We start from the raw sequence: 14,422 nt of genomic DNA on the forward strand, positions 1-14,422 counted from the left end.
ACCTAAATTTTTACATGATTTTGTACGAAATTTACATTGAAATTACACTTTATTATATAACAATAATTTAAAAGACTCTTGATCGGATATACAAACATTTTGGTATAATAATTATATAGGCTTCATATAGAATAAATATTTCTGAATTTAGGGTCAACAACTTACTCTTATACATTCTGTTCCGTATAACTTCAAAAAACTTTGATCGATATAAACATAATTTATACTCGATGTTTATTGGCTTAAAAATCACTGTCTTCTTCGTCACCCGTGATGTCGCTTCTGAGACTACTTTTCCTGGACATATTATCGGAGGCGTCGGACCCGACACTACTTCCCGATCCTCTCCTGGATTGATGTCGAGGGGCACTCAAGAAAATGTCTTCGGCGATCAAGGATTCGTCCAAAGAGAAAAACCTTCCGGTTTGACTTCCCCGATAGAAAGACTGACGCAAACGCCTGAAGCGACTGGCGTTAAATAAATCCTCAACTTGAGTGTCGTTGATGGTTATATCTGGCACGGGAAGACCCGCTTCCGTTAGACCATCGTGATCCTCTACCCTCGTTTCCGGTAGGGCGTCCGTCTCTCTAGGGGCTTCGTCTTCGAGACCCAAGTCCGTCGAGGACGCTTCCTCGGTGTCTTTACCTCTGTTCCAGGATAAGGCTCGCCCCGGTGGAAGAAATTCCCTCAACTTGCCTTCCAACTCGGCGATTCTCCTTCTCGCGTCTCTAAGTTCTTCATCTTTTAAGAACACTTCCGTAGTTAAGCTCTGACACTTGAAACAAATACGTAAACATATTCCGCTGTAAGAATGCCGTGAAACCAATAGAGCTATCTCGGAAGCCATAGTGTGACGTCACCATTGAAACAAAGCGGCACCAAACATGGCCGCTCAATGCCAAAGCTAAGCCTAGGCACAGACGTCACAACTGAGATAGCTCTATTCAGATCTAATATCACGTGTCTTACTTTTATTTGTAGATCGTTGATTTTTTCAAACGGTAGCTAAATTCAAAATAAAAATAGAAAAAGCTACCACACCCCAAACTTCCAAGTATAACAACAACTACAACCATAAGATATGTTCCTACCATAAATATGACACTTCCTATACTTCGTAATGATAGAGATTTACAGCTCGCGCTAGTTCTAGCAGAACGACAAGCGAGAATTGAAGCCCTACACTTGGTTAATTAGTTTTGCAGGACTTCCACCTTCGCCTATTTAGTCCGCATTACTAAGCCTTTGACAGCCCCTCACCAGGCGTCGCTTTACCTCGAATATATGACCTACCTCAATCACTTCATGACAAGCTCCAGTTTGTAACCAGTGACAAACTTATGGAAGGACCATATCTTATAAACTTATGACTATAACCTACCTCCATTTGGGCTTGCCGCAGATTTTCAATCAAGGCCCGTATCTCAACCAGATCTTTTCCTGCAAAATAAAAATAATCCAGCCAAAACAATAGCCCAAACACCGACCTAAATTAAAATTAGGCTTAGAGCTAAGTTTCGAGGCGGAAAAATAAAATGGTTTCTGGGCAACCAACCTTTTTCGGTTTCGTGGTGAGACGAGGGAATGTAGAAAGAACTGGTACTTGTATCACCTTTGACCTCCGATTGAGGCATTTCAGAGGACATTCCCATCAGATTGTCCACGCTAAAAGTGCGTTTCGCTTGTAAATTATTCTTAATTCTGCGATCAAAACATTACAACCGAGGATTAATTAAAAAAACAAAAGAAAAAAGAAAAAAGCTACGATGAAATATAGCTCCGAGCGTTAATTTTTAAAAGCGAAAAAACGTAAAATAAAAAAATCGCGGTCTACTTGATGGTAAAATCCGCATTCCTCGCAGCGAAAATAACGCAAAATCTCACCAATAATAAAAGAATGAACCATAAATTTAAGGTAGAAATTTTGACTTACCTTTCCCTAGCTTGTTGTTCCAGAACGCTTTTAGCTTCAGGATACTCGACCAACGCCTACGATAAACATAACAACGCATCGCATCCTTTATCAATATCAATTAAGAGGCAGCATAAGTTCATAAGATATGTTCCTCCATAAGTTTGGAAACTGGTTACAAACTGGAGCTTGTCCTGAAGTGAATGAGGAAGGTCATAGATTCAGGGTAAAGCGACACCTAGTCAGGCGCTGTTAAAGGCTTAGTAATGCAGACTAAATAGGTATGAAGATGGAAGTCCTGCAAAATTAACCAACCGAGTGTAGTACTTCAATTCTCGCTTGTCGTTCTGCTAGAACTAGCTCGAGCTGTAAGTCTCTAGCGTTACGAAGTATAGGTTGTGTCATACTTATCATGGAACATATCTTATAAACTTATGGTGGGAGCTCGACAAGGTATTAAATTAGCGGGTTATTTACCGCCATGAGATCCTTTCTAGACAAACACAACAATTCCGAGTAGCCGACGGATCGAACATCCGCGGTTCTCCTGTTTAGTTCCAACCACAAGAAAGGAGATAGGATAATTTAGTGGTTATTTTACAGGGTGTTTCAAAAAGGGTGGTAAAACCGAACCGAAGTACACTGGTTCTATAGATAATGTCCAGTAAAAGGGGGTGGGCCAAAGAAACTTTCCTCTATACCGTTTCTTAACTTTAACTTTAACAGCACATGCGCTAAGTAAGGGTTGCCACTACAGTAATTTGTTATTAGAGCATCTCCTATGTATACAATTTTGGAACTGAATGATAATTACTGAATCGAACACAGAAAGTCTACAAGCTTTTCAGTCTGTTGTTGTAGATAGCATTTTGAATTGCACGAGTCACAAATGACTGGCATCACTTCTAATTGCACACTATCTATGGGTCGAAAGTGGTCTTTGGCATTTAGCCACAAGAGACACCCAAAACAAGTTGAGATTACGGATTACCCCTTAAATAAATTACTATAGAACCATCCCACTGAACATCGGTCCTATAATAACTCTCCCTTTTTTAACACCCTGTATATCAGACACTAAAGGTTAACAATATAAAACAGAGATAGATTTAATTTGAGAAGTAGGAATGGAGAACAGAGTAATCTGGGTGCGCATTAAAGTCTCGAACCCCCTTCCCCGGGACGGAGGGGTATGAAAGAAGAGGCGGGTCATAGCGACAGAGGTATAAAGCAATTACGTATTTTTCGCCTTCCCCGTCAGCAACGTCATCAAAACGTAGTTTAAGTGAGTCAATTACATAATTTAAACTTTTAGTTACGTGTTGAAGGGTGGGCTCTATACTGGGTGGGCTATGAGTCGGACTGAAGCAAATACTAACCGTTCTCCATTCATACTTCTAAAATTAAATCTATCCCTGATAAAAACTAACTTATTTGGAACTCCATCGAGTCGCAAAAGGCTTATTTCACCAAAATAGCTTAAAGAAATAATAATTAAATTAACTTAAAGTTCTGCAAAACATCGTGGCTTATGAATATTCTATTAATCCATTGAATTCATCAAAAATAATGACCCAGCATAGGTCTGTCTAAATAATGTCTGAATCAGGTTGAATCGTCAGAACGTGCAAACCATGCCACATACGAAAGAGATAAAATGGTTCATACCTTTACACCTGGTAACGTTTCAACCTGATACCGATTATATAGGCCTACTTACTTCCCCTCAGTTAACCTGGCAACAACTACTTCGTCTCCACTGACCGGATTGGCTACAACTACCTTATTTCCGAAAAAAAAGAAAGATAAAAAGTAGGTCAAAATAGACATTTGGAAAGAGATGAAAATAGAGAAAGTAACGAACTAGGAACATCAGTCCCTGATAAATAAAGATAAAAAAGGAAATGGTAACCGCACCTCGACTTTACCGTGATTGATGATGTACATTTCTCGCCCTATTTTGGAGATAAAAGATAAAGAGGAAAGGGATGCGACTGAATGGCAAATAGAGAAAGAAGATGGAGATAAACAAGGAGAAGGTGGAAAACTCTCGTACCCGTTTCTCCAGCTCGACAGATAAAATCTCCAGGAGAATAAATTTGGGATCGCAATTTTAAAACGAGTTCGCATAGAAACTCTTGCTCGCAATGTTGAAATATTTTTACCTTAACAAATAACAATTTAAGCTATCATCATATAGTTTAAATAAGAAAAGAAATATAATATATGTATATTTTTACTTTGCACAAGGTATCTAAATGAACGTGGACCGCTATTTCGGCTCGTAATCGTTCGGGTAGCATATGTAAAAGCCTATATTCGTCCGTAGCCTGGGTTCTATAATTAGTTAGATTAATCAGGAATGCATACAGCTACTAGGAATCATTGCGCTACATTCATTTTCACTCAACGTATCTAGGCGGATTTTATGGGAAGAGCTATATATTAATCATTATGCATGTCGAATTTTACCTCGCGAATAATTTATCTCGCTGCAAGTGGAACCTAGCTCGCGCACTGCCCAAACTGGCGTTGCTATCAACCAATGAAATCACAGAAAACCCTCAGGTGTCAAGCTGCGTAGAAATTAACATGGGACATATGGAGGCAAAAAAGATTCCTAATACCTTTATGAATTCCTGGATTAACTCAAACACATTTAACTCAAATTAATGGCAAACAAAAGATGTCTAACACATAGGATCAGTCACTAAATTATAACACATAACCCGAAATCGGTGCATAGTGATTAGCCCCTCGATATTATGCCAAAATTTGAGCCTAAACCTAAACTGAAGTCTATTAATTAGCTTAAAGTACCCATTCTTATCCTAGTTACTATAATCTCCATTTTTATCCCTTCGAGTTTCAAAAAGACCATTCCATAAATTACTTACAGAGAAGTGTTCCAACACACACAGGGGCGTGAGAGACGGAGGAGTCTACCCCGATTTCACTACACGTGGTAGAGAGGCTCTAGCCGACTCACGTTGCCTGCCTCTAGCACGTGCTTCTTGGCGCGAGAGGGAGATAACTCGAGAAGGCGATCAACCTCGCCCCTGCGGTGTTTGCGCTTCTCTTCAGGAATTAATGGAAAGGTCTATATAGGTTTAATAATTTATCCGTGGTTACCTGGACCAGGAATATTCGGCCCACTTTTTGACTTTGATTTGTAGAGAGGCTGGCACTTTTCTGTGCGTTAAGTAAAGTTTGATTTGATCCATTCTGCAAAGTGCCCATTAGCGTTTGGTTTTAGTAATTAATTTAATTAAGGCGGCGGGAAAGGTGGGAGCTATACTTGGATTGAAATTCCTGACGGGTCGCGTTCATATTAGCGATAACATCGCCAACATTCCCCACAACAGTAGCGAAGACAAATACACCGATTAAGAATGTTAATCCAGTGAAAACATACTCCTATAAAGGTAAATAAAGGGAACTTAATAGCGCTGGCCCTAAATTCTAAAGGTTTAAAACCCGGTATAATAAATTGTTAAATAATTAATTTAATTAAACAACGGTACGATACCAACCAGATCAGTTTCCGGAGGATTACAGTCTCCGATTGTTGTTAAAGTCATAGCCGACCAATATAAACAAACTACGTATTTGCTAAAATTAAAATATTAAATATTTATTTTAATTATCTTTGTATGTTTAACCTCGGGGAAATCGAGGGAAAGTTAAATTGAAGTTCATAAACAGAAGTAAGTATATTGATGATAATGTCACTAAAAATTAAACATCTTGGCCGATTAATATATTAACCTATTATTTAAACTAGGCAAGATAACCGATTATTTCACCCAATTAAACCAATATCGACCAAATATTTAACCCTGCAATTAAACCAGGGATAGATTTAATTTTAGAAGTTGGAATGGAGATGTACGGTTAGTATTTACTTCAGTCCGACTCATAGCCCAGTTTAGAGCCCCTCCCTCCAATACGTAACGAAAAGTTTAAATGATCTTATTGGCTAACTTAAACTACGTTTTGATGACGTTGCTGACGGAAACGGCGAAAAATACGTAATTCCTTTTTACCTCTGTCGCTATGGGACTTTGACGCGCGCACACCTTACTCTGTTCTCCATTCCTACTTCTAAAATTAAATCCATCCCTGGTATAACCAACATCGATCGATTATTTTACCGATTAATCGGTAAAAATCGACACATTAACCTCGAACCAATATGGTATAGGTTAAAGTGCCATATCGTTCACCTATACAGATATCGATTTGTGCTAATCATTAATTTATCTAATTAACACTGTAGGCCTACGTTTATCATGAAAGAATTTGAAGAAGTTAAATATAATACATAATCAAAAGCAAGCATATAGAAGAGAAATATCCCCAAAATCTCTGCTCCATTGTCGCGAATGGTTTAATTTTAAATTTTTACTATTTTTTATTTCGAAACAAAAAAAAATACTTATGATAAATAATTAAACTTACCGAACGAAATGCTGTTTATCCGTGCTATTGGTGTAAACCCATTGATTAATTCCTAAGCCTTCGTACTACAGTAACGTACACGCGAAAGAAAAATTCGTACGCTCTATTTAAATATTTATATTTATACCTCTACATTCGATAATGTAAATTTTTGAGAAGAAAGCGATATTTTTATATATATATAACTCGTGGCATAAGTTTATAAGTGATATGTTCCTTGATAAGTATGACACTACCTATACTTCGTACACTGCTACTGAGAGACTTACAGCTCGAGCTAGTTCTAGAGTGAGAACGACAAGCGAGAATTGAAGTACTACACTCGGTGGTTAATTAGTTTTGCAGGACTTCCATCAAGGTCCTATTTAGTCTGCATTACTAAGCCTTTGACAGCGCCAAAACCAGAACCAGGCCTCCCTCGCTTTACCTCGAAACTATGACCTACCTCAATCACTTCATGACAAGCTCCAGTTTGTAACCAGTGACAAACTTATCAGAGGAACATATCTTATGAACTTATGCTTGAGGGCAAAAAGAAATTTCATAGGAAACAACAAATGAACGGAGGAAGGAAGGAAGGAAGGAAGGTGGAAATTGAAGGAAAAAAAGGAAATAAGGAAATATTGACTTTAAATTTACTAGCTAGGAAAATTGTTACTGTACAAAAATCCTGAAAAGGAATTTTTGCCCGGGAATCTTCCTTGTGTATACAAAGTAAACTTGGTTGGTAAAAGGATCGAGGTCCCGATTTAGCATATTCCATTAGCGAGGAACGAAAATTTCAATAGAATTTACCCCCTTCTCTTAATCCCTCTCTACCACCCACCTACACACTATACACTATACAACGCGAGTGTATTTCATTATCTCAAGAATTATTGTAAATGAAGAAACTTCAAATTAATATTCATTAAGAAAATTCGATACATTATATAATGTTTTAAGCAAGAACATTTAATAATGTGGTAAATTCAACAGTTGCTTAAAGGGTATGTATATAAAGAAGGCATTGGCAAGGTGGGACCGTAAAATACGTCATAGGCACGTGATTGAGGAAAAGGAGTTGTTCAAAGAAACTTTGTAAAACCAGGGATAGATTTAAATTTAGAAGTATGAATGGAGAACGCGGTTAGTATGGCCCAGTATAGAGTCCCTCCCTCCAACACGTAACGAAAATTTAAATTATCTTATTGGCTCACTTAAACTACGTTTTGATGACGTTGCTGACGCGGACGGTGAAAAATACGTAATTCCTTTTTACCTCTGTCGCTATGACCCGCCTCCTCTTTCATACCCCTCCGTCTCTGTTCTCCATTCCCACTTCTAAAATTAAATCTATCTCTGGTAAAACTTTGCCTTCTATCTCGCTATTTGGCGCCTGCGCTGTAGTCTTTTTGTAGTTTCAAACGAATATTCACGAGAGAAAGTTACGTTTCATAATAAATACTAAATACTCGGTGTTTTGAGAGGTGTAAAGATTGGGGGGGGGAGGGGAGAGCCTAGTTAAAAGCCCCAAAATTGCGCGGGTTGAGAGAGAGAAAGAGAGAGAGAAAAGATGAAGATTGTATATTGGCAAGAACATGTACATTATATACGTACCTCGGAGACGACGTAATACAAACAACCGATCCAGTGGATGACCGTCGCCAAGGAGAGCGTCAACCGAAACGCTCGGATTCCATTGGGATTACTCGTTCGGCTTTAGAAAGAGAAAGGATTGGGGGGAGAGAGATAAAAATAAGAGATAAAGATTTAAAGGAAAGGATGGATGTTGGAAGATAAGTTCCGACCAAATGCCCCAGTAAAAGGGACGGTGAAACGACACCCCTACAAAAAAAGTCATTTAGGACCAGCGTTGTACCCTAGATTTTATTTTTTCTTACATTCTTATTTATCTGGCGTTAGGCCTAATCTAAAGCCTTACCGGAAACGTATCGATTACGCTACTAGATTCTAGCATAAGTTTATAACTGATATGTTCCTACCATAAGTATGACACTACCTATACTTCGTAATGCTACTGAGAGACTTAGAGCTCGAGCTAGTTCTAGCAGAACGACAAGCGAGAATTGAAGTACTACACTCGGTTAGTTAGTTTTTGCAGGACTTCCATCTTCCTACCTATTTAGTCTATACTAAGCCCTAATTTGACAGCGCCAAAACCAGGCGTCGCTTTACCTCGAATCTATGACCTACCTCACTCACTTCATGACAAGCTCCCGTTTGTAACCAGTGACAAACTTATGAAGGAACATATCTTATGAACTTATGATTGAAGTGATAATAATCTAAAGATACAAAATAGCGACTTACCTATCAGCCAAATCGTAAAACTTGTAGACGGAATGAAGCTTTAGTAAACGATTCAAACGAGCTATTTTCATCATCGTCGTCGTGTTGCGGGGATAAGTAGGGATTATTAGAGGCAGAGATCACGTGGGAATTGCGGATGAAAAGGGATTACGATTCGAGAGAAAAACAGAAAAACATCAGGATAATGAGTTCTTGATGAAAGGGAGAAAATGTAGGGCCTAAAACTGCATGAACATAGCTCACCGGCACGATCTGGTAACGTGTATGAAGTAAAATCTGAAAAAAAAAGAAATAAAAACAGTAATTGGAGCGAAGCTACTACCAAAAGTTCGTAGATAAAACGCGAAAAGTATACTCCGTTGAAGCTTCCTCGCGATGTGTAATATGAGAAACCCCCTTTATCTCTCAGAATAGTGTCGACCCCCACAACAGTAGCACAGGGAACACGCGCATATAGGCTCTTATAGGGCCAAGAATTAACGTTTGGATCGCCACCATACCATGCAGTAAACCTTCAACCTCTAAAAAGCTCTTCTCTGATTCGTTGGTTGGTTCGTATAGGGGGTTGAGAGGAGGATCTACAACTAAAGGATGGGAACTGTAAACGAAGTATACTTTTGTTTTGATCTATGAACTTTTGCCATAGCACCTTCATCGATTGAAATGGAAACTAAAGATAGAAAACTTACAAGGCAAAATTTGGGAAAAGGTTTCCGTGGGAAATATGGAGAGAACGTCTCTAATGAAAACCTGCTGTCTGACGTAGTTTTGACGTATGCGTTCCGAATCGTAAACCTGAGTGAAATTTGAGAGAGAAACTTGAGAAATAAATCCGTAAGCTTATATTTGAAAGAGATACTGTCCGGTGATGATTTATACACTGTAAATTCAAAGTGAGATGAACAAAAATATTGAACCACTTACCGGGATTCCGTCCTGCATGAAAGCCGTTCGCATTTGCACGCTGATGTCGGCCAGATAGATAAGGTCCGAAAAACAATCGCAAACGTACAGAAGATCGACTTCCTCCTGCAAATTTAATTGATTTACTTACTAATCAATGATTAATCTTGTTTATTCTTTCGATCTCAATTACTTGCCTCTTCCACAACTTCCGGGAAAGCTATTCTTAGTAGAACAGTCCACATATTAAAGACAGTAGCCAAAGCTACTAATCCCTATTAAGTATATTTTAATAATTTGTTTTTAATTACAGCTAATTGCAAAAATGGAGGGTAATTATAGGGCTGAAGTATAGTGGTCAGTATGTTCCATGGTAAATCCATTTTGAGTCGAAACTTCTACGACATTTTGGCCTATGGGACACCCTAAACAAGGTATGATTGGAGTGTTTTAAGGATTACCCCTTAAATTTAATTAAGAAACTGATTAAGACAATGATTTCTAATTTAATTAAGGGGTCATCCTTAAAACAATCTAATAATCTTAACTTCTTTAGATTGACTAATTTTGGCAAAATGGAGATTAAATTTATTTTCCAATTGAACGAGGGGCTGTCCACTCAAAGTAATTGATGTACACGGCTGTACCTTTGACTATCCTAAACTGATTACGCGTAATATTTAAAATCCCTGCCCTTGACAGTGCCAAAATTATTACATGTAATCCGTAATCGGTGTACAGGGAATTTGACAGTGATTAGCCCCTCGCCATAAAACCATCCCACTGAAATTCCGTCCGACCATTCTGTTTATGTCTGTAAGTCTTTTAAAAAGTAATTCTGTAGGTAACGAACCGTCCAGTAAAAAATGGCGTTGCCATCGGGATGAAGCGAAAATCTGGATAACTCCTCTTCATCCTAAGTAATTACTTAACTTTAAGTAACTTGGCGGCAAACAACAGCAAGCAAATTCGTAGGGCTCTCCTTACTTTGGTCTGAATTGATGGTTGGGGTAACAACCTGGACCGCAATCGCGTGGGACTAGTTCCGGCAGATACAGTTTCCCGATGACCAGGGGGTGGTGAGAAGCCACTGGACCCGGTCAAGACAGAGGACGACCCTTGAGCGAGGGGTAAGGAGGAGGAAGAGGGGGAGGGTATGGAATGGTCGAGAATGATGTCGGACGGTCCGGTACAATTACCGCGGTCAGTCGCGATCAAAGAGAAAGAGGACGACTGGACAGGTGGGTTACCGTTACAAACGGACTCCGTGCTTCTAATACGATAATAACGTGCCAATCAAAAGAGCCCCCAATGCAATCACGTGATCAAAAACAAAAAAATAATAATAATATAAAAACGTACACAAAATAACTTTAAAAAAAAAGAAAAACATTTCATTCAAAAACTTATCGAGTGTTGCCAGAAAAAATAGATAAAATTAGGTTATATCAAGAAGTGATGTCTAGTTTATTAGGGAGAAGGTATAAATTCGCCAAATCTCCAGTCCAAACGTATAGTAGGTCCGGAGTTAATCCCCGCCTCTAAATTACAAACAGCATCTCACTGGTTCTTGAAAACTCAAGTCCGCGCCACGCGAATGAGGAAAATTACTTGTATTTTCCGACTGAGGAGAGGCAGAGAAATAGCCCGGCCTCCTTTTACACCCCCCTTGTATTTTGAAAGGGGGACTGGTACTATGGCGCGCAAATACTTAGGCATCTTCTACCTTCTCCCTAATAAACTAGATATTACTTCTTGGTTATATAACAAAATAAAATTCGGTGGAAAAAATATGGAGAAATATGATAAAGTATTGAAAGAAAAATGAAACCCCTTACGCGCGTTTTATAAAATAATATTTCCGAGAAATTCAACGTGAATATATTATTGATTTTCATATTGAAAACTGAATATACGTTTATGAATAACATTGGCTTAAAGCTATATTATGAAATGCTCGAAAAACGGACTATAAAACATACTATATCTTGTAATTTAACGTGATTAAAGGTTCGACTTACTTTTTGTTAGCTGCCTCCACAGTTGGGGATAAACAACGTGTCTACATTCGTAAATAAATAATATATGCAAATTTTTAAACTAGACGCATTCCAAAGAAATAAATTCCGTAAATGTACTACTTAAAAATTTTCAATAGCTATTTTAACTCTAACATCAAAACTCGATTTACTCCTATAGCGTAGTTTCCCCGTTAAAATTTAGTGTATAGCGTGAAAAACATTTCTACAGGGGTTGTTAGAAAATACATGGGACGTTTGCCCCTGATTGCCTGCTTTCCCTCGAGGACGTGGCGAGGTACTTAAACTTATCGCAGTCTGTGGGATTTTTTTAGGCAGTTTTATCAGAAATTAATGGGGAGGGTTGTTTTTGTACAATTTATAGTTGAAAATGTAATTTAATTAAGAAACTGAATACGCAATAATTTCTAATTTAATTAATTTAGGGGTCATACTCCTCAAATCTTAACTCGAAAACGGTTTCCCTTGTAGCAAAATAAAGATAGAAGCTACATTTTCCAAAAGAACATCCCCTTAATTTCTAACAGAATTTTTCAGAAACACCCTGTACACGGAATGGTAATGTACATATACCTAAAACTAGATATATATTACTTTCCCACCAAAAGTTCCCGCAAAAAAAAACATATTTTTCCCTGTTTTCTCCCACCATGCATTTCTTCCCGATGGCGTTAAAACACAGAGGACGAAATAAGGCGCGTAAATAATTAATGTTTTAACCGTAGAAAGAAAAGGTAAAGACATTCAGCGCGCGGGTTTTACCTGTACGCTCGGCTCCATCGTTTCCTGGCCTGCATCATAATGATTTTGATCTCGACTTCCGTCGTCGGATCGGAAGTCGTCTTGAAAGTCCACGGATGACCCTGGCACCGATGACACGTCGAGTTCCTGGTCCGAGTTGCGAAGGTGGTGGTCGCCTAACGTTAGGGGGGTGACCAAAACCAAGAAATGAATATCTCTTTTTTTACCAGAGCCTCCCTCCACGCGCTTCTATAAAAGTTCCAAAAATAACGCAACCACCGCTAGGAGGACCCGGATAATTTCTCATAGTCGCCAAGCGGCATGGGGGAAAAGAGCTCCAGAACCTCAAGTATACTCGGAGTAAATAACCAAAGGAGTTTTTAGCGCACTGATAATTTAATGAATTAGAATAATAATTTCCTGCAGTTTCCTGTTCAATTATTATTATTATCATAAGTTTATAAGTTATGTATGGCACTAGTTATACTTCGTAATGCTACTGAGAGACTTACAACTCGAGCTAATTCTAGGAGAACGATAAGCGAGAATTGAAGTACTACACTCGGTTAGTTAGTTTTGCAGGACTTCCATCTCGTCCTATTTAGTCTGCATTACTAAGCCTCTGACAGCCCTAAAACCAGGCGTCGCTTTACCTCGAATCTATGACCTACGTCAATTCATGACAAGCTAACAGTAACCAGTGAGTGACAAACTTATAGAACATCTCTTACGAACTTGCGTTATCTACACTTGGAGCACTGCAGAACTAGGTAAAGTCAAAAGTACATAGATAAAAACAAAAAGTATTCTTCATTGAAGCTTGCTCGTGAGGTGTAATACGAGAAACCCTCCCCCTTCCCCTCTCAGAATATTGTTGACCCCCTCTGCGTATGTATGATCACCTTCACGGTCGTAGCACAGGGAACAGGCGTGAATAGGCTCATATAGTACCAAGAAGTAACGTTTGGATAACCACTATAGAGTACTGTTTTTATAAACCTTCGACATACAAAAAAGAAGCTCTTTTATGATTGGTTGGTTGGTTTATGTAAGGGGTGGAGTCTACAGCCAAAGGCTGGGAACTATGTACGAAGCATACTTTTGTTTTTATATATGAACTTTTGCCAAACCAAAAGACAAAATTTACGCGCGATAGATTTTAGGGGCAACAATACCTCCCTTGTTTGTAACACCAAGGAGGATGAAAGGGAAGGGAGAGGCGCAGCTCTAGCCGCGTTTCCCGTTACTATAGTGATGGGACGAAAGTCGAGGGATCACTAGCTGGATGCTCAGATGGTAAAGAGGGAAATAGCGGATGGATTAGGTGCGTAACGAGAGTAGGAAAGTGGAAAGGATCTCCTATTCCACCAGGATTTTTATTGAAAAAATACCATATTTAGGATGGGGTATTTTTTTTTTTTTTTTTTTTGGAAAACAAAAAATAAGGATATAAAAAATACTTGCAAAATGATCCGGAGGAGTGACTTCCGCTAAGCGCCGACGAAAGTTGATCGGTGCTTGGAAGAGGAGACACTTCTGTCAAATCAAATCGGAAGGATCGAGTTAGGGATTTTTTACGGATTATATCGAGGTTAGCCATCACTTTTCGCATATTTTCATCTTTTTACGACCTATGGGAATTGGGAAAAGACTTTTATTAGTTTGTCTCTCAAAATTACATTTAGGTAATTGTATTTCAATCCACTTCTGAACTTTCTCTTTATTGAAAACTTAAACTTATTGAAAGACAAAAACAACAAGAAACATAATAAGGAAGTTTCAATTTAGGCAGGGATTTAGGCTTAGCAATTTAAAAGGGAGGGTTGGGGGTGAGAGGGTTTATTGACAAGAGAGTTTATAAAACTGTATTCCTTTACTACGAAGTTATATTGGGAAATACTTTAATACATTAGGATAAACAATAAAGTTAAGTTAAACACTTAATCACGATAGAAAAATAACTCTATTCCTTATCTTTTTGCTAATAGAACGTAGTTGATGTTAATAAATAAACGAACGCAATAAAGTATAACGTATTTACAACTTACCATT

At 38.4% G+C, this 14,422-nt stretch overlaps 1 protein-coding gene across 1 annotated transcript; it reads right to left on the bottom strand.

Moving 5' to 3' along the window:
* Nucleotides 1-36: 36 nt before the first annotated feature.
* Nucleotides 37-13,314, bottom strand: LOC149691829 (cyclic nucleotide-gated channel-like). The gene is made up of 26 exons (XM_089869431.1): nt 13,273-13,314; nt 12,392-12,619; nt 11,612-11,652; nt 10,578-10,863; nt 10,444-10,506; nt 9,788-9,865; nt 9,612-9,716; nt 9,377-9,482; nt 8,931-8,963; nt 8,688-8,748; nt 7,974-8,073; nt 6,375-6,439; nt 5,447-5,525; nt 5,212-5,330; nt 5,046-5,138; nt 4,154-4,250; nt 3,970-4,078; nt 3,831-3,868; nt 3,634-3,695; nt 3,344-3,391; nt 2,391-2,460; nt 1,935-1,990; nt 1,557-1,702; nt 1,383-1,441; nt 971-1,006; nt 37-776 (listed from the first exon to the last, which is right to left on the bottom strand). Exons 1-26 carry the CDS (start codon nt 13,312-13,314, stop codon nt 243-245), a joined length of 2,754 nt encoding a protein of 917 aa, XP_089725557.1. The 3' UTR covers nt 37-242.
* Nucleotides 13,315-14,422: the final 1,108 nt, after the last annotated feature.

Source organism: Phalangium opilio, unplaced genomic scaffold (assembly GCF_054372755.1).
Source record: "Phalangium opilio isolate 3A_F unplaced genomic scaffold, DU_Popi_V2 ptg000025l_1, whole genome shotgun sequence".
Classification (NCBI taxonomy): domain Eukaryota; kingdom Metazoa; phylum Arthropoda; class Arachnida; order Opiliones; family Phalangiidae; genus Phalangium; species Phalangium opilio.

Bases quoted from the DNA above. Each gene is read 5' to 3' on its own strand.
- LOC149691829 (XM_089869431.1), bottom strand. From the start codon at position 13,314: ATGAGCCTATTCACGCCTGTTCCCTGTGCTACGACCGTGAAG. The intron at 9,717-9,787 runs GCAAGTAATTGA...TTAAATTTGCAG, and splicing joins TCCCGGAAGTTGTGGAAGAG to GAGGAAGTCGATCTTCTGTA. The intron at 5,331-5,446 runs GTTGGTATCGTA...TTACCTTTATAG, and splicing joins ATCCTCCGGAAACTGATCTG to GAGTATGTTTTCACTGGATT.